Source organism: Temnothorax curvispinosus, unplaced genomic scaffold, assembly GCF_003070985.1.
Source record: "Temnothorax curvispinosus isolate PA1 unplaced genomic scaffold, ASM307098v1 QBEX01011001.1, whole genome shotgun sequence".
NCBI classification, from domain to species: Eukaryota; Metazoa; Arthropoda; class Insecta; order Hymenoptera; family Formicidae; genus Temnothorax; species Temnothorax curvispinosus.
The window spans coordinates 57,583-80,148 of NW_020220781.1; the positions used below are offsets into that span (position 1 = coordinate 57,583).

Genomic DNA, 22,566 nt, shown 5'->3' on the forward strand with positions numbered 1-22,566 from the left:
TTTATAACTTGCAAGTAAACATATAAAAAATCCAAGTGTTCTCGACGTAAAAATTTTATGAGTACTTTACTTATACAAATTTTACGTTCCTTGGAATCAAAAGATCAAAACGTTTGTATAAAGCGGCGATTATTTTAATAACTTTTTTATTACTTTTATTATAATTTAAATAAAGCAAACAGAAAAATATATAGCATTCTAATCACAGGTTAAATAACACAGAATATGCATTTGTGCACAAGAGATGAATGCAAAACGATGATTAAAAAATGTACCTTAAAATATACTGATTAAATTATCACTGTTCGTGTTCCAGAGTGTCGTTAAAGATAGCAAAATTATTTACGAGTCCAAGCACGTCCAAGCGGACAGCTTGACAGTTACTGATAGATTGCATTTTGTTCGGTAAAAATAGAATTCACATTTCATATCACTCGCGAAACTTGGAGTGCTAAAAAATCAATATAAACTGACATATATGTATAAGCTACATTATTTCATAAAATTAGAAAAGCGATAAAGAAACAAGTATTATATAATAAAACTCCTGTCGAGTCTTAATTATTACATCATGGAAATAAGTCGAGTGCTATGTATTAATCACAATATACAATTAATTAAACGTCATTGTTCTTCATTTTAGGAAAGTGAGAACAGTTCCAAAACGTTGCATGCATTAATTCATACCGGAACTACGAGAGAAGTCGATGGCAAATGATTAAGTTCCATAACTTCGTTTATTAATGCCGTTACAACGCCACCTGAGCCAGGTACAATTCCGAGCTCGACATTAAAAGCCGGCTCGCACGATAATGCGCAGCCCTCTTATCGCACGTATCTAAAAATTGCCGTCTAAATCGCGCCGCCTCATTGTGGGAATTTACAAAAATTTCATTTCAGTCCGGATATCAGTTGGCTCGGCTGAGAGCTAAAAAGGACAAAGAGCAAAACATTCCTCTTCTAAGCATAATTCTCGTTGTAAATAATACAAACAACATCATCTGATCGTCGTTTCACTTCTTTGGTAGCATACCGAGGGTGAGCTAAAGTATGCAAGAATAGAGGATTTTACAGGTCTTACGTACTTGTAAATTAATGCTGCTCGTCCGTAAAAGAAAATTAAATAACAGATCTACATAACGACGCTATATAAACATCTTATTGTTATTTACATCATTGGCGAGTCGCTCCTAATAATCGTGTAAACCGCTACATTTCGCCGAGCACGATCTAACGATGAATGCTCGAGGGGAGAGAAGAGAAGAATATATATAATAATTATATATATGTATATATATATATTATCATTATGTTCGACACGATGTACGCGAAGAAAATCGATTAGGTCTGGAAAATAATATACTCTCCGACGGAAAATTAATATTACATTACGCCTAGGAATCTGCCTGAGTTTGCACGCACCTTATACTGTCCGCATCCTCTGCGTACTGCGTGTATAACAACGGCGACTGAGAAATATTCTTGCGACAGGTACATAACGCGAAGTACTTTGAACGAATGTTTTTTTTTTTTTATATTGTAGCAATGTGGCAACGGCAGCTTCGAAACTCATCCCGTCCCGCGTTGTAATGTCGTCGTCGCATTATCACAATGGTTAGTTGAAATAACGCTACCACCCCGCCATTCGTAAAACGTGATATTGTAAAAATGAACACTCGTCGTGAGAAACCCTTCGGCACATGTCACTTAAACAATTTGATCCTACGTACGCAGGCTTAAGTTAAGGAATGCGCGGCTCAACAAGAAAGCGAGAGATGATTAAACAACGGAGTTAAAAATGATTTCAATGATTTGCGTCGATAAAATTTATACACCCTGCGAAAATTTCTGCCCGCATGCATGCAAGAAACGTCACACGATAAATATACCTCTGCTATGGAAGAATATCGCGCGATAACTGATTCATGATTCAAAAAAATTTATATGATTTGATACCATCGTCTCTGCTCTGTTAATATGAAAAATCGTGATAATTACTTTGGGAATTATTAACTCTGCTACAATTGTTATATTAGTATATCTAAGTGTAGGTAGCACACATTAGTTCGCAGCGACGAGGATCGCTCGCTCGAGTATCAATGATTCACTATCCATAATCCGATAATAATCCATGATCCGGTTATCCATCGACGACACATGTAATGCCATGTTGCAAGTTGAACCATCCAGCAAGCCACGCTTGTCGATCCCGTCCATAGGCTAGCCATTGATTGGCATCGGTAAGGGACATTGCACTTGCCACACAATCAGATGACTCTGTTCACCGTGTTCTTCGTTGCTGACCGTAGTATTCGATCGGTCCATGGTTTCATCCGTATCCTCTCCATCACCTGAAAGGTAGTTAAAATGTAAGTTATTGATACCGAATGGATATCCCCAAATGAGAGAAAACAGGCACAAGTCGCGTTTTCTACAAGATAATGCATGATAGATGGGAAAGCCCAACCCCCAGAGAATAAGATATATGATATACTATCGCTTTTAAAAAATCAGAATATTAAATTCTTTTTTCATATACTTGTTTTTAAACTTTGATGTTTGCACATGTGCGATAAATACGCAAGCAATCTGTAGAAAATCGAGACACCCCACAGTCATATTTATATATTGTATATATATTCAATATGCAAAGATTATAGGAATGATGTTGTTAGTCGAACTTTGTTCTACCGTGCAACAGTGGGAAATATTGTTTTGTTAGTAAAGGATGCACCGATTAATAGTGACATTCGTCAGGACAGAGAAATGCTCATTCAAATTGAGACATAGAAATCAATCACGCTTCTTGCTTCTCTCTGGGGGCATACCTGACCATCTGCCACACAATTAGGTGTGTTGCCACATCACTCTCGTCTTCAGCTTCATCTGCTAAAATTGCAATAACTCGTTAAACTCAAATTTAAGTAACAACTCATAAATCTTTACTAATTTTCGTATAACAAAAGATAATAATGATAAAAATTCACTTCTCTTATAACGGTACATTTTTACAGAGTTTATTTAGGATTTGTAATTAAGATGGCATACCTTGCAAACCATTACAAAAATTTGCTTACCAACTCTGAAATCGATGTAACCCTCACCGCCCGAGAGAACGAGCATCGCAGGTTGCGTTCCATCCGTCACCGCGCTCTGACCACCATGGCCTAGAAACGATTTGATTTAAAGTTATCAATCTTAAAAAATAATAATAATAATTGGCATAGATGATATCGATCTTTTTGAAACTCACCAGGTACAGCGACAAACATCTTCACGGCGTCTCTGTGCCCATGAAAACTAAGCTGCGCATGGGCCATGCTGCAGTAAGGTATGAAACTTCCCGGTGTGACGCCTCGTTCCGACGCGAAGACCCTGACACCGACTCCCGGGGCGTCGCTCTTGTTGTTACTTGACTGCACTCTGGATACCGCCATTGAACCACCCGCACCTGCAGCACCACGGTGTTACAAAATTAGCGAGTGCCAATGAATGAAAATATCGTGCTGTTTCTTTACTTACTCTCCGACAACGGCACTGAGATTATTACTCCGTTACCAGTGCCAATCCACAGCCTGTTCGAGGAAATGAGCAAAGCGGTGATGCGCACGAAGGAGAATCCAAGTTTTCCCGTGCCGAGCATCTTGCTGACGTACGGCTCTATGTCGACGTCTTGGAGATGCTGGTACGTGTGAGCGTGATAGAGTCTTAACGTCGAATCGAGCCTGATGCTGACCCACACACCGTCACCCAGCCACGCCAATTGCCGCACTTGAGATTCTCTGCGAGGATGCGCGTCCACTGTGCACTGTAAAATTGAAATTTTAGTTTTATTAATTTGTTAAGCTTAATTTTCATGCTTTTTGTCGTATCCTTTTAAGAATTATCTCATTGTCAATTCTGTACCTCAAGCGTCATCGAAATAGGATCGATCACGTGAATCTTGTTTCTGTATCCACACCATACTGTTTTTCCGCTAACCGCGGTCATGCATCTAATGGAATGTTGAGGGCTACCGAGGGTGATCACGTGGTACTGAGACAAATCCCATTGCCCGTCCGCGCCTCTTCGGAATATCGTTACAGTTCCATCTGCTAAAGCGACCAGAACTCGGCCCTGCACGTGTCTAATGAGAAGAGAGGTTTCCATTAATCTCTCGTCAGTAAAAATCTTCCAATTAGGACTACAGCATCAAATTCTTGTTTAAGTTTCCTCTTACTTAAGTTTCCTTTTTTGTATGCTACGGTCCTTACTACTCAAAAGAGCTACGTACACAATAGCTAACGCTGCATCCCTCAGCTTCACGGAGTGCAGGCACATCGACCATTTAGCAACGGCCGAATGAACAAACACCGCGCCGTTTTGAGCTCCGAGCCACATGGTCGGTTGTATGGACGACATCTTCTCGATGGGTGTCACTTCAACGATCTCCTCCTTCGCCTCCTCGTTCGCGGCATCTTTGTCGTTCGATCGCGAAGGATGCGCCTCAGCATTGCACCGTACGAAATTTACCTTTCCCAAGTTTGCGGTCTCGCTGTCTATACTTTCCAGACTTTGCGGCTCGTTCGTGGAGTTTTGATCCTCGGCAGACTTTTCGGTATTTTCGTTGGCCTGATCCTCTGACTGATTGTCAGATTCGCTTTTATTTTTATCGACAGCGGTTTCGGCGTCCTGATGATTCCTCTGGCCGTTCTGCTCGTCGTTCTCGTTCGCATTCGTGACATCCTCGCAGGCACCGTTGTTGTTCTCGCTGTCATTCGCCGTGCCGTTCGCCGAATTGCGGATTGAATTCTCGTTCGAGGATTGCGTGTAATCGCTTTCTTTGGCACCAGGCACGCTCGCGATGCAGAGCAAATGTCCCTGACAAACGTTGAACACCTCCAGAACGTCCGCCGGATTGTTCGCGTCTATCACCGTAACCTTGGACATCTTCTGCGTCGAGGTGCAGATCCAGACGAGCGAGCTGAGCTGTTGCTCCCACCGTTCCGCCTCGAGCCGTCGGTTCTCGTTCTCCTGAAGCTCCTTGTCCAGGTGCTCAACAGCATCTTCAGCCTCCACCTTCGTGTTGCTCGTTTCCTGGGCCTCGGCCGCGTAGAACACGCTTCCGCCGACCATGCATCCGCCGTCACGTGTTTTACCACTGCTTAGATTTACACCGGCGCCGCACCAAATCTAACAAAATCAACAGTGGATTCTCGCTTATCGATCTTTTTTCATCAAGAAACGGGATAATATAACACGTACCTTCATGCCTGGCTCGGTTTCTTGCAGCGGTCGACAATATACCGGAACTGGGACGGGTGGTTGTCTAACGGGAGCGCTTGGCTTCCCCGGTAAACTCCATCCATAAGCTTGCAGACGACCGTCCTCCTTTTTAACGTGCGCCCGCACCTGACGATATTGTTCTCTTCGCTCGCTCGCGCGTCTCGCTACGAGCTTCTCGGACGATCTGCAAAGACGACACGAATGATTACGTTAATTATCGTACGCTCACGAGTCTCGAGCGAGAAGGGAAAAGATCGTTGCAACTTTTCCGAGTTAGCAAATAGTAAACTGTGACTGTTGACTGTCCGTCCGACCATCCATTTCACCATACACATCTTCCGATCATTTTGGTTCCATCTCCACCGATTCTCACAGCCGACAATAGTCTCATTCTTGTAAATTTACTGACATATAGGATACGGAATGTTAGATACGGATATATCTATGGGCTCTCTATCGTACTTCGAAAGTTAGAAGTAGAGCGGAACAGATTTACCTGCTGACCAATAAGCACCCCACCCGAAGCCAGAAAAACCAGGTATCTCTTGACAACGCCACGAGGGAGAGGCAAGGACGAAACCCGAACAACAAAAAGACCAAAAGCGCAGTAACAAGAGTGAAATGAAGGCCAAGTTTATAACGTAATCAAAACTTTATTTATTTCTTTCGATCAATAATGATCGCATGTTATTATTTTTCCAGAAATTGTACAAATTCGTATTTACAAAATTATGTATTTCTTTCTTTTTTTTTGTTCAAACATATTACTATGAAAAATTGATCTATCTATCTAGTAGCTTAATTAGTGCAACTCTTGCACTTTTATGAGCAACAAATTTTTTATATATATCATCGTAATATACAAACCATGCTAAAACTTGACAATAAAACTTGATCAACGAGTAATTTGGTAAAGAAATTTAAAAATAGAATTAAATATACAGTAATCAAAACAGAACATGGGAAGAATAATCTTGCTAGCGTCACAAAACGCTACATTGTTCTCACTTTGATGATATGCCCGGATCCAATAAAATTTTCGTCTCTAGATACTCATCGAAAGCCAAAAAGATTACAGAATGAAGCTAAAACTGGTTAATACATCAATGCGCGCAAACTTGCCAGTAAAACAGGCTAAAATTATTCAAAAAGACTCACGTCTTTTTAGCGCAATTGAGACTAATATCGTGAATCACGACAAAAGATTATGGATCCCAACTGACCAAAGAGGATTCTAATCTGCAAAGATGAGCAATTCAGAAAGTCATACTAAATTCCTTTCTCATTATTCAGCCCCACATGAATTATAAAATTAGAATATTACCTTTTGTATGTTCGTCACTATTTTGACAATAAAGAGTACCAAGGTTACGCGTTGAATTGTAGCCTGTGTATAACATTACGTATTCGCGAGAGATATTTTCCTTGGAAAAGAAAACGAACTCAAGATCGTTAAATGATGATCAGATCAGGAAAAAAAGAAGTATAAAATGATAAAAGAAAATGAAAGTAAAATCTAACTAATAGATTAAAATTAGGCAGGTTTCGATGTGTCAAGTCGACGTAACATATCTACGTGCATGTAGTAAAATTTGATTGATTTCTCACATGGTGTCTCCTTGGTCGAGAAAGTCTTGGCGACTTTTCAACGTACGTCTACGCATGGCATCCAGGGGCGGTGCTGGAACGACCTGATTCGCCGGTGCACTGTACCGTACATGCGGCAACGTGTGCCCGGAACGCACTAACGTCCCTCGATCGGCTGGGCCTGTGAAGAGATTGCTAAAACTGAAACGAAAAGAACAGATTAATTTTCTTTTAGTCTAGCTCCTTCCTCGTTTTCGTTCATTGGATCGATAGACACGTACAACTTCCACACTGAACCCTTTCCACCCGAGATGCTGGAAGGATCGGTCTTGCTAGCCCTTATCATCTCCGTCCACCTGACAGCTTCTTGGAGCTCCATAAATCGTTCCTTATATTGATTTCGTTCCATGAGCACTCTTGCCATCTCCACGCGTGTAAATCGCTTCCTCTGAGACAGAGGTACATCCTCCTCGTCGTCGCTTTTCGTCGCTTTAGCTGCCGCTTCTGCTTCTTCCTTGACCTTCTTCAGTTCTTCCTCGAGGGCGACAATTCGTTGCCGCAATCGTTCACGCGCCTGCTGTAAACCTCGAACCTCCTCTCGTAATATTTCTTGCTCACTGGAATGTTAAAGTTTCTAATAATATCTAGAAATTATATTAATGTTGCAATAAAAAAAATTTAATAATGACATACCTCGTCAATTCATCCACTTTGACAATTAGATCATCCTTGACAACGTTAAGCGCGTTTCTACAAGAAAATATTTAATGTTAGACTATTGAAATACACACTAAAGATATGTTACCTTATTAATAAAATGAAAAACTTACTTTGTTGCTAGCAATTCATTGTTTTCCATAATAAGATTTTCTACTTCTTTTCCCATGCCTGTAAAAAACAGATAAATATATAATAACATAACAAAACTTTTCTTTTAGAAATCAAGTACATTGTACTTAAATATTGTTTAATTTTTTTAATTAGAGATTTATATTTAAAATTTTTTATTTACAATGTTACATGCATAGCAATAGACAATTAAGAAAAATAAGCATTGTATATATATTGTAACTAGAATTTCTGATTTTTATTCGTAAATAGTTGTTATAAAGAAGCATGTTTGAGAATAACTATCCTGTCAACAGATCTGATGTTAATTATTGGAAAAATGTATATCGTACATCGTGTAGATATACTGTACATATTAATAGCATATCTTACCGAAGAAGTTGTCATTGACTGCATGGTAATTAGTGTCATGCGATCGCGTGTTGGAAGTACGACACGAGCCAGCACAGGATGCGGTAGCAAATAATGAAACATAATACAAGTTAAGGAAACTGTTAACTCAAAAGATGAATGAATGAATGAATATATGTACATATTGCAAAAGTCGTGAACGTATCAAACGTACCTGATGAAGCGTATTCTCCAGGATGTACTAAACTTCCTAAAAATCGAATGTATCGATTTAGTTTTTCGAAAAGAAAAACAAATTTTAAGATAATATTTCCATATAATGTAAGTGTACATACCGGTGATATCTGCGCCTTCGTCCATCTCGCCTAGCGCATCCGCGTCTTGGAAACTTAGTTCTTGATACAACGTATTGCCGCTTCGTTGCTCTCTTTCGGTCCTGCTTCTACCTCCCGGCGTAGTTGCTAACTTCTCTATGCCCGCGGTCGGCGTCGTTGGCGTTATTAAAGTTGGCGGTACTTCCGTTTCCGGACTTTCATCTGCAAAAATATATTTTTAAGTTAGAGAATCTCACATTGCAAAGTTTACAAGATCCTATCAAACGCAACATACGTCTAGATATAGTTGTAGTCTTATTCTCTTGTACTGGTTGATCAGTTAGTTGGCTTTTGTCGGACGTTTCGATAGCGGCCTCACTGCTACTATCCAACATTTCGGTTCTCAAGTTAGCGACATTTGGTACGATATCTTCTTGAACATCTTCGGCGTTTATGCTAGCTTCCAAACTCTGAAAGCCGTAACTAAGCGGCCCGGAACTACGCGACATATGAGCAAGTCCAAGGGAAGGTAACCGCGATGGTGCACGGGTGGCAGATGACACGCTCTCCAGTCTTTCTGTGCTACCAACCAGCATTTTGGTCCTCTCCATGTAATCGACATGGGTCTTAAATAATTCCGTGTATCTGTCGTGCAGCCGGGAATACTCGCGTTTCAATTCAGCTTCCTTCTCCTCGAGTCGACCAACTAAGAAAAAAAAATTTGAATATTCAATGTATGTATGCGTAATCTGTATGTAAAGTAATTCTGGACACAGAACGTGTTCCACATTTTCAAAACATGTAGTAAACAATATTTAACACAAGCAAGAGATTTTCAATTTAAGTAATCGTCATTTAAATAGCAAGCATTTATCACTAGCGTAAAAACAAAAGTAAATAACCATTTATAAATAAAGCATCAAATGACAAATATACAACAGCATCATAAATAAAAATTATATATAAAATAATAGAATATGAGAATGAATGAAAAAAAATTACAAATGAACAGAGAACAATGTATAGTAAACCTGCACCCTATGTATCTCGCACAGAATAGTACACAAGAATATAAATAAAAGAAAAAGAACAAAATCTTCTACTCTACTGTAGAGGGAAGAACTGTGAATGGGTAGACTGGAAGCGCCAATGGCATTTGTACCGTGATCGTGAGAGTTCTTAGTCTTCAGTTCCAGCATTCTTACGATAGATTCTAAGCTATCAATCTTCGACAGAAGCTCCTTCCTTTCATCCTCGGAAACATCTTCTAGTTCGAGAAGTTTCTGTTATAAAAATATTTACGTTACATTACGTTACATTACGGCATAATTGTATTATTATTTTGTGCACTAGAAATTTATAATTTATGATGAAATTTAAAAAAAAGCTAAGCAATTACCTGATCTGATGCTTTTCTCAATTGCTTCTCCCTTTCGTACTGGGTGACAAGTTGCTCGTTATCTTCTCTTAATAGCTCTAGTTCGACTTCACGTTCCTGATTCTCAGTATATGATATATCCAAACATTCTAACACATTGACTAGGAGAGGCATCAAATCTTTCACTACATCTTCATCGTATCTCGCTATCATCTTCTCGAACTCTTGATAAATGCTGCCTGCCAAAGACTGCACTTTCTCCGACATGACAACATGGCTATCCTCGTGCGTGCCGTAGACCGTTTCTTGATTGATCTCCATTTTGACGTGTTTTTATATATATATATCTACCTATATACCTGCAACAATAATACAGAAGAACGTAATATTATATATTATTCTAACATTCAGATGGGATTAAAGAACCAAATGAATAATTAGGCTCCATATATATTTTCAAGATTCAATAATAACGTTTAGTTTCCAAAAATCTATTACCGACGTATGGGTTCATATCAACTAAATGATTCAAGTATATTCTGTAAGTCTAAAGTATAAGAAATGACAACAGTCCAGATAGCCAATTTATCAAACATGTTTATCAAAACATGTTTTGCATGGTATCTATCTAATAAATTTTGTTGGCAAAATGCCAGTGGAAATTTTGTAGAATTTGCTAACAGATGTGGTAGAACGACTATAGAAGCTGAGCGACATCTACTGTTTTGTAATCATTTAAATGATTATAAAATGAGATTTTGCTCGGTTTCTACTGGCAGTCTGCTGTCAGATTATGTCGAATTCTGCTGGCAGAGTATAACTTTAATATGAATGCAATTGATGCCAATCTGCTGCAACATTTTGCTCAAATTTGCAAGCAAATTGCTAACATACTTCTAGGTATCACTAAAAACAGATTTTGCAAAATGTCTACAAATTTTATCAACAAAGTGTCAGTAGAAATCTGTTAATAGAGTGCAATGGCAGATTGACCATAGAAATCGAGAAGAATCTATCATCCCTTAATCATCTAAATGATCTATTCTGTTTGAATGATTACAAAATGTCACAACTTTGCTTCGTTTCTGCTGGCAATCAGATTACGTTAGCAGGCTGGCAAAGCACGAGATTAATGCAGACGTGGTTGATGTCAATCTGCCGCAACACTCCACTCAGTCTACTCGAATCTGCAAGTAAAATGCTAGCATTTCACTTCCTAGGGAAAGGAAGATACGTTCAATATCCCGAGACTCCTCGCACCATCTGGTCACAAAGAAGAAGCGTGAAACGCAGAGATCTGTATGGATATTTGTTATGCTGTCGCACTACTCAACTCTTTGGACTCGATACAGTTACGTTGCACTTTTCACAGCCAGTTAAACGGATCCCGGGGCACGGGACGTCGTCGAGGGCGTTAAAGGGCGCAGAGGGGCGCGCGTCTTCGAGCGTGGGGCATCAAGCCGTCCACTCGCCGGACCTGCGGGACCTGCGGTAGGCGTCGTGGGCGAGCTCGGCAGCGGTCCACCGCGATCGACGTACGTCGTCGGGTCGGACGTCAGGCGCATAACTCCGCTTATAACCTCCTGCGTGCGACACCGTCCGTGGAGTCGCGCGGGGAACGCGGGCGGACGCGCTCGAGCGGCCTCGTGTCGTTTCGCTGCGCGAGGATCGGCGAACGGGGACGTCGGGGACTCGACGCGCGGTCGGCGCGGTGTCTCATCGCATCATCTGCGCGTCGTCGTCGTTCTCTCTCTCTCTCTCTCCCCAGTCCCCCGTCGTGGACTCACCTCGTCCACCTCGTGCGAGTCGCACACGCACGCACGGACGAATGGACGAACAAACGGACGGGACCGATCCGATCGCGCGAGATCACGCTTTTTTCTTCCTTTTTCTTCCCTTGAGCTCCTTCCTTCTTCTTTCGCGAACGCTCGGGCGAGATGGGTCTTTTGACATTCACTCCACTCACTCACTCACTCACTTGCTCGCTCACTCACTTCGTCTGCTCTGTCCGTCCGTCCGCCTGTCTCTCTTTCTCTTCCGCGTAATCAACAGGAAATTCGGAGCGCGACTGTCAATCGAGGGTGACACGAGCAGACACGATCGGCCTTCACGGCGCGCGGCTCCTCCTCGCCAACGCCATTTCTCGTCAACCAGCGTCCAGCGATCCGCAGCCGCAGTCCCCTTCGACCCCGATTTGTGCAACGTGTTCGGAAATAGATGCGCGACATCCCCCGTCCGCGACGGACAGCGACGGACGACGTTGTCGATGTTGCCTTCGCCTACTCTCGGTTCACTTCCGTTAGGTGGCAAGGTGGCCGTGGCCGGTGGCGTCACCCGACGGGCGACTGATAGCGCGCGCGCTTATCATTGACCGACGCGAATCTACGTGGTATGTATACGTGGCGCAATTGGGCGCAGCCACGATCGCGCCGATGCGAGATTTAAAAAATTCCCTTATCACATAGATACACGAGAGAATTAAAAAAAAGGCAGCCCAGACAGCGCACGTCTAAATAGACATGTGCGTGCTGTCTGGGAGGAATGGATTTTTGGTCTATCCGGAAGCCGTTCCAAACACGCGATTGCGATGAACGCGTTACAATTTATTTACGATTATATTGTATACAATGATAACTTAGAAAATTTCCTAATACTAACAAATAAGAGATAAAGAAAAGTATTCTCATATTATGTGTACGAGTGTCAAAAGAAAGAAGAAACAAAATTTCCTTTACATGTGTAGACATGTGAATTACTTGTCCATACATTATATGCTCGATATTACATTAGCTGCGTTCGGAAACTTCGCTCGGGTGCACACCAGCATCGTTCTTTGTTATTAAAAATTTAATAAGGACAAAACGACGCTGGTGTGCACGACGCACGTACCTGAGTCGTACGAAGTTTCCGAATGCAGCCTATCGTATTGTAGGTGTATACGAGGGTCGTTCAATAAGTCCTTAGAAAAAGATAGAAAAACAAGTTATTTTGGGTAGATCTTTTTTTAATTTTCAACATAATCTCCTTTTAGGATTTTCTAAGGACTTATTGAACGACCCTCGCACTATTATATAATGGTACAATGTCAATAGGTTTATCCAATGCAAACTTGTATATATGTCTAATGTCCACTCCTACCAATGCCATGCCAATTAACTTGAATCTCGGCTTACTTTTTATCCTTTTCTAGTTTTAAGAATGATAAAAAAATAAAAAGTAAATTAAACCGAGATTAAAGTTAATCCGCATTGGTAGAAATGAACATAAGCGGTCCATACAATCTAAAGTGTGACAGCGATACGGTAATTACAGCGGATGTTAAATAACATATTAATTAGTAACTTAATTATTAAAATAACGTCCGCGAAATCCACCACCGCCGTTCCAGTTTCCACCGCGCGGACTGCCCGTGCCGCGTCCCCTGTTGCCGTAGCCTCCTCTGTATCCACCGCCGCGATTACCGCTGAAACCGCCACCGCTGCCACCGCCGCCTCCTCCATAGGACTCGCTATTCGAAATAGGGCCGCGGTAACCGCCGCTTCCGCGCATCAGTTTCGGAGGTACGTTGTAGTTCGAGCGAAAGCCGGGTCCCCTCGCTCGAGGTTGGAATCCATCGCTAGCTACGTGCTCCAGCTCGTGGCGACAAGCGTTCATACTGCATAACGCCTTGATCACGCTTAACGTCTGAGGAAAGAGAACAAGGTTTTCATCAGCGTTTTCAAAAGACATTATCGTGTACCAAATGGTGCGGAAAAAGAAAAGAGAAAGAGAGAATTATTATTTCAAATATAATAAAAATCATGTTGTTACATAAGCGCAAAAGGAAACAAAAATAGCAGCGAAATCAAAGTGAAATTGACGTCGCTGGCTTCAATATACCTACTTTTTCCCAATTAAAAATATTTTTATTCATTTAGAAATTTTATAAGTTCTTTAGAAACTCTGGATTTCTTTGTTTAATATGAAATTTAATAAAAATAAACGACAGAGAATCTTTTACACCAATTAAATATATATAAATTTCAAAATAATCCAAGATTATTAGACTAAATATATCTAGATGTAAATGCGCTGAATAATTTTCTCGAGTCGGAGGCACTCTCATTTAAAAAAATAAAAATCCAAATTTGATTTATACCTTTTCTTCGCTTGGGTTTAACTCTAGGACCGTTTCTGGTTCCTTGGATGCCCGAATTACGAGACTCTCCAGAGCGGGTCGCAGAGCGACTATGGCCGCCGCGTGTTGTGGATTCATGTCCAAGTTGATCCAGTTGTCCAATCTAATCACGCCGTCCACGTACTCCACCTTACGCGACCCGAACAGCAACAGATGTATAGGCGACACCATCGTCATTTGCTTGCAGGACACGGCTCTCGTGCGGATCTAACGAAACAAGATGGAGAGAGGGTTATCGGGATTCGAGAAAGAGACAAATGTTTATAGATTTACCTTTTCACCGAACACGAAGAACGGGAACGGAAAGTTCTGCTCGAAGTTGCTGCAGTTTACCGACGTCTTGTGAATCAACGCGGCCTTCGATTCCGTGGTGAGAACCTTCCGCTTCTCCTTGTGGTAGCACACGTTGGGATACAGGCCCATGCACAGCAGCGCGGTGATGATGTCAAGACGCGGGTCCGCGACCGCCTGATAATTTAACGGAGTCGGGCACAGAGTCTCCTCAGGAAAACCAGCGCTTTGCAGCAGCGCTTGCAGTTGATTCTACATATAATGAAATAACGGAGGTTATTATCGCGTACATTAGGACAGCGAGATATACGTCGCGGTTCTGCCGACCTTAGCTTCCGAAGTTATCCGTAAAGTTGGCAGACTCAGGCTTTTCGATTCGCAGAACGCCTGTTCCGCCCATTCGCCGCCGGATCTCGCGTCTTCCCACGCTTGAAAAGCGTGGAACATCGCGACGTGATCGCTGTACCTCGCGCCGGCAAACCACTTTTGCTGAGTAGTCAGCCTTCTCATATCCGGGCCCATGTTGTACACCTCGGGGAAAGTGGTGCTGTTCGCGGCCATTGTCGAGAGCGCGTCGCCTACGCGGAACATACATCCCAGAATCATCATTTTTCCCAGTCTCGGTTCTATAGGTAAACGCGCCAGGATCCTGCCAAGAGGCGTTAACTCGTCGTTCTTGTCCAAGCACTTCATTTCTGCGTGAGACACATACAGATATAAAGATATCACTCTCTCTATAAATTAATTGATTCAAGAAAAAGGCACATACCTCTTAAGACGACTTCTGCCTCGATCACGGCGTCGATGGGAGGTGGCTCGATCGCCTTCGACAAGAATTGACCGATATTGCCGAGTCTTAACAGCTTGATGCTCAACGCCAGCTCGTGCAGAGGCGTCCTGAACATTTCCGGGGTCATGTGCTCGTCCATCTTATTGAATCGGGCTTTCGAGCACAGATGAAAGCAGAAGCCCGGTCTAACGCGACCCGCTCTACCCTTGCGTTGTTCCAGATTCGTTTTACTGGCCCAAACAGTCGCGTAATTAGTCATATTGTTATGCGAAGTAAATAGCTTCATTTTGGCCTTGCAAGAATCTACAACGTAGACGACGTCGTTGATCGTGATCGAGGTTTCCGCGATATTCGTAGATAAGATAATCTTTGTTACGAATGGCGGTACGGGATCAAAGACTTTACGCTGATCTTCTCGCGGTAATTGCGAGTGTAGCGGGATAATGAGATAAGACGAACTGCCAAAGACAGGATGTTGCTGAAGATGTTTCATCAACGCGAATATCAAATTCCAGCCAGGGAGGAAGATCAGCACGGCACCCGGGACCTCCTGTTTTTTTATGTACATAAGTAGCGCTTCTATTAACTCAAAGCTTATCTCTTTCTCTGTCAGCTGTCCCATAGCGTTCTTCGTTTCAATAGAATAATTGTTGCCGATGACCTTATTCAGATTTTCCTCCGGCTCTCCGTCCCCCAATGGCACATCGTCCGAATCCTTAGATTTACGTTTCCCGGAACCAGCAGGGGGAACAAAACCCGTCAACTGTATACAGTCCTCCAAGAAATATTGCTGGACGGGATACGCTCTGCCGGGAACCTCCACCACAGGACAATTGTTAAAATACTCGCTAAACAGCGTCGTGTCAATCGTAGCCGACATGAGAATGATTCTGAGATCGGGATAGAGATGGATCATGTCTCTAAGGACCACCATAATAAAGTCCGAATTGACATCGCGCTCGTGGATCTCGTCGACAATAACGTGCGACACGCCCCTAAGGCCACCCTCCAGCTTTCTCAAGAGTACACCCACAGTGCAAAACATTATGCTGGAATAGGGCCTCGGCAAGTAGGACTCAAATCGCACGGAATATCCAACCGACTGCCCTAGAGGCTCGCATCTCTCGATGGCGACTCGGTCAGCCACGGACACAGCCGAAATTCTTCTGGGTTGAGTGACGACTATGCTGCAATATGCACCCTGGCCAGATGCGATATAATCGTCCAGAATAAACTGGCAAACCTGCGTGGTCTTACCGCATCCCGTATTTCCGCGTATGATAATGACCGAATTATCATTAATCGCGTTCATTATTTCAGTTCTTTTGCTGAAAACCGGCAGATTCGATCTTTCCTTGATGCTCGCCTGTAAATTGGAATCCTGTTGCAGCTTCTCGCGCTGCTCGTTCATCAAATCTTCCGACAACTGATCCAGAGACGTTGTCGCCAGCGGCCCTTCATCTATATTGCATCCAGTCCACGGATTCCAATTTGGCTGAGGTGGCGACCAGCTTACAACGCCAGCAGGTTGTGGTACAGAAGACATGAAGTCATCCAAAATTTGATTCGTCAACAAAGATACGCCAGTAGCTGATGTATTATTTTCCTCTTTTACCGCAGGTGCACTATTTTCTCCTTTTACAGGTGGCTATGTTTTAAGTAAATATTTCATTTCTTTATTATATAAATCTAATGAGATGATTTGATACATTTATTTACACACACACATACATAAAAAAGAATAAAGAAATGATTATTACCTGTTTAATATCTATTGGTTTTATATTCAAATCCATTAGGACGTCGTGAATCTGATTTTCTAGCTCTGGTGAAATCTTCACAGGATAAGGTTTCATCTGTTCAACATCCTTATTTTTTTTTAATGTGCCACTAAATGCTTCAATAACACCTAGATGATACAGTTGGCGAACAAGGGACAAGGCACAGCTTTTCGAAGCTGTTTGTTTGTTCGATCCAGTTTCGCGACCAGTTACACCTGAAACATGTCAAGATATATTAGAAAATTAGTATGTGATATGACTGGACACAATTAAATAAACCAGTAAATAGAATAGAAATTAACATACTTCGTCCAAGTTGCTTGATATAAAGCGTCATCTCTGCCATAAAACTCCTGCAAACAAAATTTCTATTATAGATATTATAAAAGGTATTGTATATTATTAATGCAATTAATAATTAAGGGAACAATGTGAAAGAAACACACATGTCAGATAACACAATTTGAATAAGAAAAAGATACCTTAAATAATGGAATAAAACATTTACAACTGTTGAAGAAAATTGAAGAAAATTGTTGATACTGAAAAATAATTCTTGTACGTCGATTTTATTATAAAATCTCTTATGAAACTTGTCGAAGCATATAAAATAAGCGTCTATCTCAAAGATAATCTTTTTTTTGTTCCATTTATTCCCTCAATTAATTACAATGAATAGTAACAACTTACCATTTGAAGATGTCACAGACGACCACATTGGAGTACATTGAAGGAAGTTTCTTTGTATTACACCAAAACCATTATTAAATCATTTTAATAAAAGTTTTGGTTTAACGCCATGCCATATCATCGTTTGTGCACAAGAGAGTCGACGATCACTCTCTTGCACCAGCTTTAAACGTGAACAAGCAATATACTCCAAAATGGCCTTGTTAAATCTCAAATGGCAACAACAATCGGCGAGCGATTGTTTGAAACAGCGAATTATTGTGAATTGAGTTATATATATATACTACATTGTAATGCCAATCCAATGTGCTAGAAAATACTCCATTGCAAGACTCCATACCTCGTATGATCCGGACCGACCGGAGTATATTTGTAATCGGCATTAATTTTGTTAGTTTGCATAAACTGATGAAGCTTGGATTTGGCGTTTTCTATCGTCCAGTTTCCATGTATCCCAGAATTCACGTCGACGTCCTCCGCGTCCTCCACTCTCTTTTGATCAGCCAGCCTATCCATGTATGTGTAATTACTCTGACCGCGTTCGTTATACGGCCTATACGCCTGGCCAATGTCGTTCGGCCCCATGCCTCCTTGGAACACCGGCTTTGGCGTTGAGGGTTCGGATTTCGTGCCATCTGCTGCTATTGCCGGCAGCGTCACAATGTCCTTTGGCACGTCGTTTGGATTTACATGATTCATACGCACTAAGTAATTGACATAATCTTTCGCGGCGTTTCCCTGCGCGTCCTTCTTGTTAGTCGAATTTCCTGCGCCGACATAGTCGAAGCCGGGTACTCGCAGTTCGCAGAGGAAACGTTGCCTGTGCTTCGGCCCTGCAAGACGCAAAAAACCCATGTCATCTATATACATCAAACTTGAACGAAATAACACGGGCGATGTATATTTACCTGTTGGTCTAACATCAAACTGCGGTTCTTTTCCGTTTTTCGCACACCATTGGTGAAAGAAGGATTTTATATCGCCCATTTTTTTCGAGTCTCTTGTCACTGGTTTCAGGCGTTGTTATAGCGTTCTTCTATCGTTCGCGAGGGATAATCCTCTTAATTAAAATGGCTCCTAATCTCCTACGGGATCAATTCGGCCAACGAGGAAATAATAAATTGTATAATAAAGCAAGCCTCTCGCTTACATTTCCATTGCAAAAGGAGCGATGTTAGAGACGATCAGACGATGCCGGATGTGTAGCGTCGTAGGTTAGCTTAACCTAACTTAACCTAACCTCACCTGACATGAATTACATTACGAATATAATCCTAGAATGCGCCACAGGATTTAAATAGCAAACTTTTCTGCAATTTCATATGAAAAACATTAAAAGTCTAGTTTATATTAGAATAACAGTTGCTATTCATTTGTGAAAGTACATATTACCGTTTTAACGAAATATCGCAATTGCAATTCACTTTAATTAATAAATTATGTAATTTATTATCTATTAAAATTATATATTTATAAATTTTAATTAATTTTGTCTTTTATTTCAAATAGTTTAATATCATCCTATTGTTGCTGCAATGAGTAGTAAAAGTTTTGTTAAGACATGGAATAATTACATATATTAAGAATTAAGTTTCATACATGTTGAAAGAGCACGTGAAATGTGTAAAGACCTTGTAGCCTTTTTCGTAAGTTACAGAAATATTATTCTACTTAAAAGTACGTTAAAATTTACAAAAAGATGTCTATACATACTAGTTCATTAATAAATCATAGATATATGTGTGACAATAATAATAAACATTTAATCTACTTAATATACTACAGCTGCGAATAAAATTGCATCAAACTACACTCCCGTTCGGTGAAAGAAAGATATTATAAATGATGTGCCTTTACTTTTTATCGTATATTACTAACGCGTATATTTATTAACTTAAACTAATCTCAACCGTGTATTTGATCACGTTGGAAGCAGGCATGTCTAAAATATCTTAAAAACATTTCTAAATATCTTTACGTCTTTTAGATATGTGTGCTGTCTGAGAATTTAATACATTTTTTCATTTCAATTTCACCAAGCAATAAAAGTACATCGATTCCCACATTTACACGGTCCTATATGTTATATGTGATGTGATGTGATATGAAATTTGAAATTTTGAGGCAATTTTCAGCACGATTGGAGTGAGGATTTCGTGGAACGTACATTTTCCAGATTCGAGATTATTCTCGCAGGCGAGAAAGTTTATTATGTCACATTAAAAATTTATTATCGCGTTTAAAAGATGAAAGGTAAGTTACTCGGGGCCGTCGCTAGTTTTGGGGTGTGAATGACTCTGGGACTGTGCGGCGTTTTACGCGTGGAGCCGGGAGTGACGGGCGTTGCTGTTAAAAGATGTTTCCTCAGCGGTTTCATGGGCGTTCGTACCGGCGTCTTGTTGATATTGAGCTTATTGGAGCTCCTCAGTATCTGCTCCGGCAACATCGAGCTGTGCAATTCTTCCCTGCCCGTCACGTGGCCCAGAAACTGATTATACGTCGTGTCCGTGATGCTGTTAGTGGGCGACGACGATTCCCTCCTTTTCTGCCCGCCTTTCGAAGTTCTGCCTGGCTTCTGAATCTTTGGAAGCTTTCCACTCCTTCGGACCTTAGACGCGGCGACAGTGGGCTTGTTCTTGTCACCGTTTTTATTTCTGCGCTTTATCGACGAGTTGGGAGACGGGGTGAACAATTTGCGTTTCGATAGTCCCAGCATTGGACCTCTGTGAATGCTCAAGTGGGACATACCTGGCGTCCGTTTAGAACTGTTTAAAGGCGATTTTTTGATCGATTTATCTTTCGCCTCTTTCCTCGCCTTCTTTATCGACTCCTTCTCGTGATTAATAGTTTCCAAAGTCTCCGCTAAAACATCTTCCAACGATGTACCGTTAATGGTAAACACCTGCTTGTGCTTAGCCTCGTATTCGCTGATCGCGTGCCTCAATTCCGCTTCTATCTTGGGTAACTTCTTTTGTATCACCTTCCGCTCTTTCTCTTCCATCAACAATTGGCCACCGCGATTGTAATAGCGATCGGGATTGTTCGCTCGCTGGAGCAAGTCCTTAATTTTCTTTATCAGCTTCTCACGTTGCTCCAGAAGCTCGAATATCGTTCGGTTATCGTTATAAAATTTGCGCAGCCTTTCCACTTCTAACTCGTGCAACGTCAGCAGATCCTCTGTGAATGTGTTGGAATGAAACGGTGCAAATGCATTTCTCTCCGCTTCACAGTATTTGCACAAGTCCCATAAATTCAGCAATTCGTATCTGATCTGCGTAACATACTGAAGAATATTCTCCTTCCGTTTCTCTTTACAACGCTTTATTTCTGCGTTGAGGGCATTTATAACATTGGTACTGTAACCAGGATACCTTTCAAGGAACGACTGACAAACGTCGGCAGGCTCGTCAAGATACTTCCACAACGCCAATAAATCTTCCTTAATTTTTTCAACGTAGCACTTTGTTTCCTCCACTTGCGTACTCAGCTCATCTCTGAACTCTCTCAATTTTGTCATATTGCTCGCGCTCAGCACAAATTCCTCAGGATTCTTGCAGATCAACTCTTGGAACGACGATGATGGAGAGATATCCAATTCATTCATCATCTTGATTATGGAACGACGTATGTCTGTAAAAACGCTCTCTAAATGTACCTTCTCGTTCTCCTGTTTCTCCAGATAAAGCTTGAAACTCTCGAGATCCTGCTCAGTGGGCACGACATTCGCGGCGATGCTCAGCGCCTTGCAGCCGAGCTTCTTGCAAATGTCATGTTCCTTTGTCAACAACTCTTTCAAGATCATCATACGTTCCTTCTTCATGCACTCCAAATTTTGCAGATCCGTTTGAAGCATCTGTTCGACCTTGCACAAGGGGGTCTGTTCGTACGTTTTAGGTGTCTTATCCATATGTAGTTCTGCGTACAGTGATGTTGTTTGTTTTAACATATCCTGTATATTATCGAACAAACGTTGCCTCTTCAACTGTGCCTCGGCCACCATATCATCCAGCAAGCCCTTTATGTGCTCGTACGCTTGATCATAGTACATCACTCGCATGTCCTTGGTGCATCCGATGTCTTCCCAGATATTCTGCAGCTCGTCGAGCGCGTACTCGAAATCCACAACCATTTTTTGTACGAGAGGCTTCCACTCTGATTGATCAGCCATCGTTCCCACGTCTTTATTTCCTTCGGAAAATAATAATATTGCAAGTTAAGAGCACGGCCTCTTTAAATTGTGCGTTGTCACATACGTACCTCGATCTCAGTAAAGTGTCAATCTTATTGCACGAAAGAAACTCACGCGCGTCACTCCCGTCTGAAAGAGACGCCACGGCAAGCACATGCCGTTATCTTTTTAAATTTAAACGGTCTGTACGTGTGTGTGTTTTGCTCGCTTGGCGTCGTTGTCGCGAGTCGTCGCCAGTCGCGACACCAGCGCGTGCTGCATTTCACTGCCCATGAAAACCTACCTTTAAGCGGGGAACACACACTTCTGCACAACGCATAATGCGTAAGCATAAGAAAATTGATTGGTTCATACACATGTGCATAAGGAAATAGACCAATCAGTTTTCTTAAGGCCATTGCACGTAACAAAGTTTTAGTCATAATCGTAAGGCCGTAAGAAAATAGACCAATCACACTCGATTATTCTTCGAGCTCAAGGAGAATAATCGACTGTGATTGGTCTATTTCCTTACGGCTTTACGATTATGACTAAAACTTTGTTACGTGCAATGGCCTTTAAGCTGGCCACACACACTTTTTCGTAACAGTAACAGTAGGATTTCGACCAATCGCGTTGCTCGATTCGAAAACGTACGGCCGTACGTTCCCGAATCGAGTAACACGATTGGTCGAAATCCTACTGTTACTGTTACGAAAAAGTGTGTGTCCGGGCCCTTATGCTTACGTATTATGCGTTGTGCAGAAGTGTGTGCTCCCCGCTTTAGCTAGCGGAGGTTCGGCAAAGCACAGCCATTTGTCGCGCCCTATAGGGAAGCGGAGCCATTAGGTTTGTTCGCGTCGCATACACCAAGAGCACTTGGATCAGGGATAAAAGGTGGCGATTGGAGCAGATGAGTTTTTGG

General features: G+C 41.7%; 3 protein-coding genes across 8 annotated transcripts; all 3 read right to left on the reverse strand.

The window, feature by feature from the left end:
• Window positions 1-717: 717 nt before the first annotated feature.
• On the reverse strand, window positions 718-12,050 carry LOC112461035 (JNK-interacting protein 3). Of its 5 annotated transcripts, XM_025026079.1 has the most exons (20): window positions 11,079-12,050; window positions 9,766-10,103; window positions 9,529-9,649; window positions 8,662-9,072; window positions 8,388-8,588; window positions 8,267-8,302; window positions 8,074-8,091; window positions 7,683-7,740; window positions 7,546-7,602; window positions 7,134-7,469; window positions 6,874-7,053; window positions 5,762-5,809; window positions 5,245-5,449; window positions 4,274-5,172; window positions 3,907-4,126; window positions 3,523-3,808; window positions 3,254-3,451; window positions 3,078-3,167; window positions 2,829-2,889; window positions 2,266-2,351 (listed from the first exon to the last, which is right to left on the reverse strand). In XM_025026079.1, the coding sequence occupies exons 2-20, from the start codon at window positions 10,063-10,065 to the stop codon at window positions 2,348-2,350; spliced, it is 3,729 nt and encodes a 1,242-aa protein (XP_024881847.1). In that variant the 5' UTR covers window positions 10,066-10,103; window positions 11,079-12,050; the 3' UTR covers window positions 2,266-2,347. The 5 variants fall into 5 exon arrangements, with proteins under 5 accessions (XP_024881844.1, XP_024881845.1, XP_024881846.1 ...); XM_025026076.1 differs by lacking the exon at window positions 2,829-2,889 and having other exon boundaries at window positions 718-2,351; window positions 11,079-12,049; XM_025026080.1 differs by lacking the exon at window positions 5,762-5,809 and having other exon boundaries at window positions 11,079-12,049.
• A 276-nt stretch (window positions 12,051-12,326) lies between these two features.
• Window positions 12,327-18,828, reverse strand: LOC112461032 (dosage compensation regulator). Of its 2 annotated transcripts, XM_025026065.1 has the most exons (9): window positions 18,382-18,828; window positions 17,814-18,306; window positions 17,090-17,136; window positions 16,763-16,998; window positions 14,982-16,650; window positions 14,540-14,907; window positions 14,195-14,464; window positions 13,883-14,128; window positions 12,327-13,428 (listed from the first exon to the last, which is right to left on the reverse strand). In XM_025026065.1, the coding sequence occupies exons 1-9, from the start codon at window positions 18,458-18,460 to the stop codon at window positions 13,087-13,089; spliced, it is 3,750 nt and encodes a 1,249-aa protein (XP_024881833.1). In that variant the 5' UTR covers window positions 18,461-18,828; the 3' UTR covers window positions 12,327-13,086. The 2 variants fall into 2 exon arrangements, with proteins under 2 accessions (XP_024881833.1, XP_024881834.1); XM_025026066.1 differs by lacking the exons at window positions 17,814-18,306; window positions 18,382-18,828 and adding an exon at window positions 17,474-17,770.
• Window positions 18,829-18,997: 169 nt separating this feature from the next.
• LOC112461044 (protein regulator of cytokinesis 1-like) lies at window positions 18,998-21,930 on the reverse strand. The gene is made up of 2 exons (XM_025026096.1): window positions 21,731-21,930; window positions 18,998-21,661 (listed from the first exon to the last, which is right to left on the reverse strand). The coding sequence occupies exon 2, from the start codon at window positions 21,639-21,641 to the stop codon at window positions 19,713-19,715; it is 1,929 nt and encodes a 642-aa protein (XP_024881864.1). The 5' UTR covers window positions 21,642-21,661; window positions 21,731-21,930; the 3' UTR covers window positions 18,998-19,712.
• Between the last annotated feature and the right edge of the window lie 636 nt (window positions 21,931-22,566).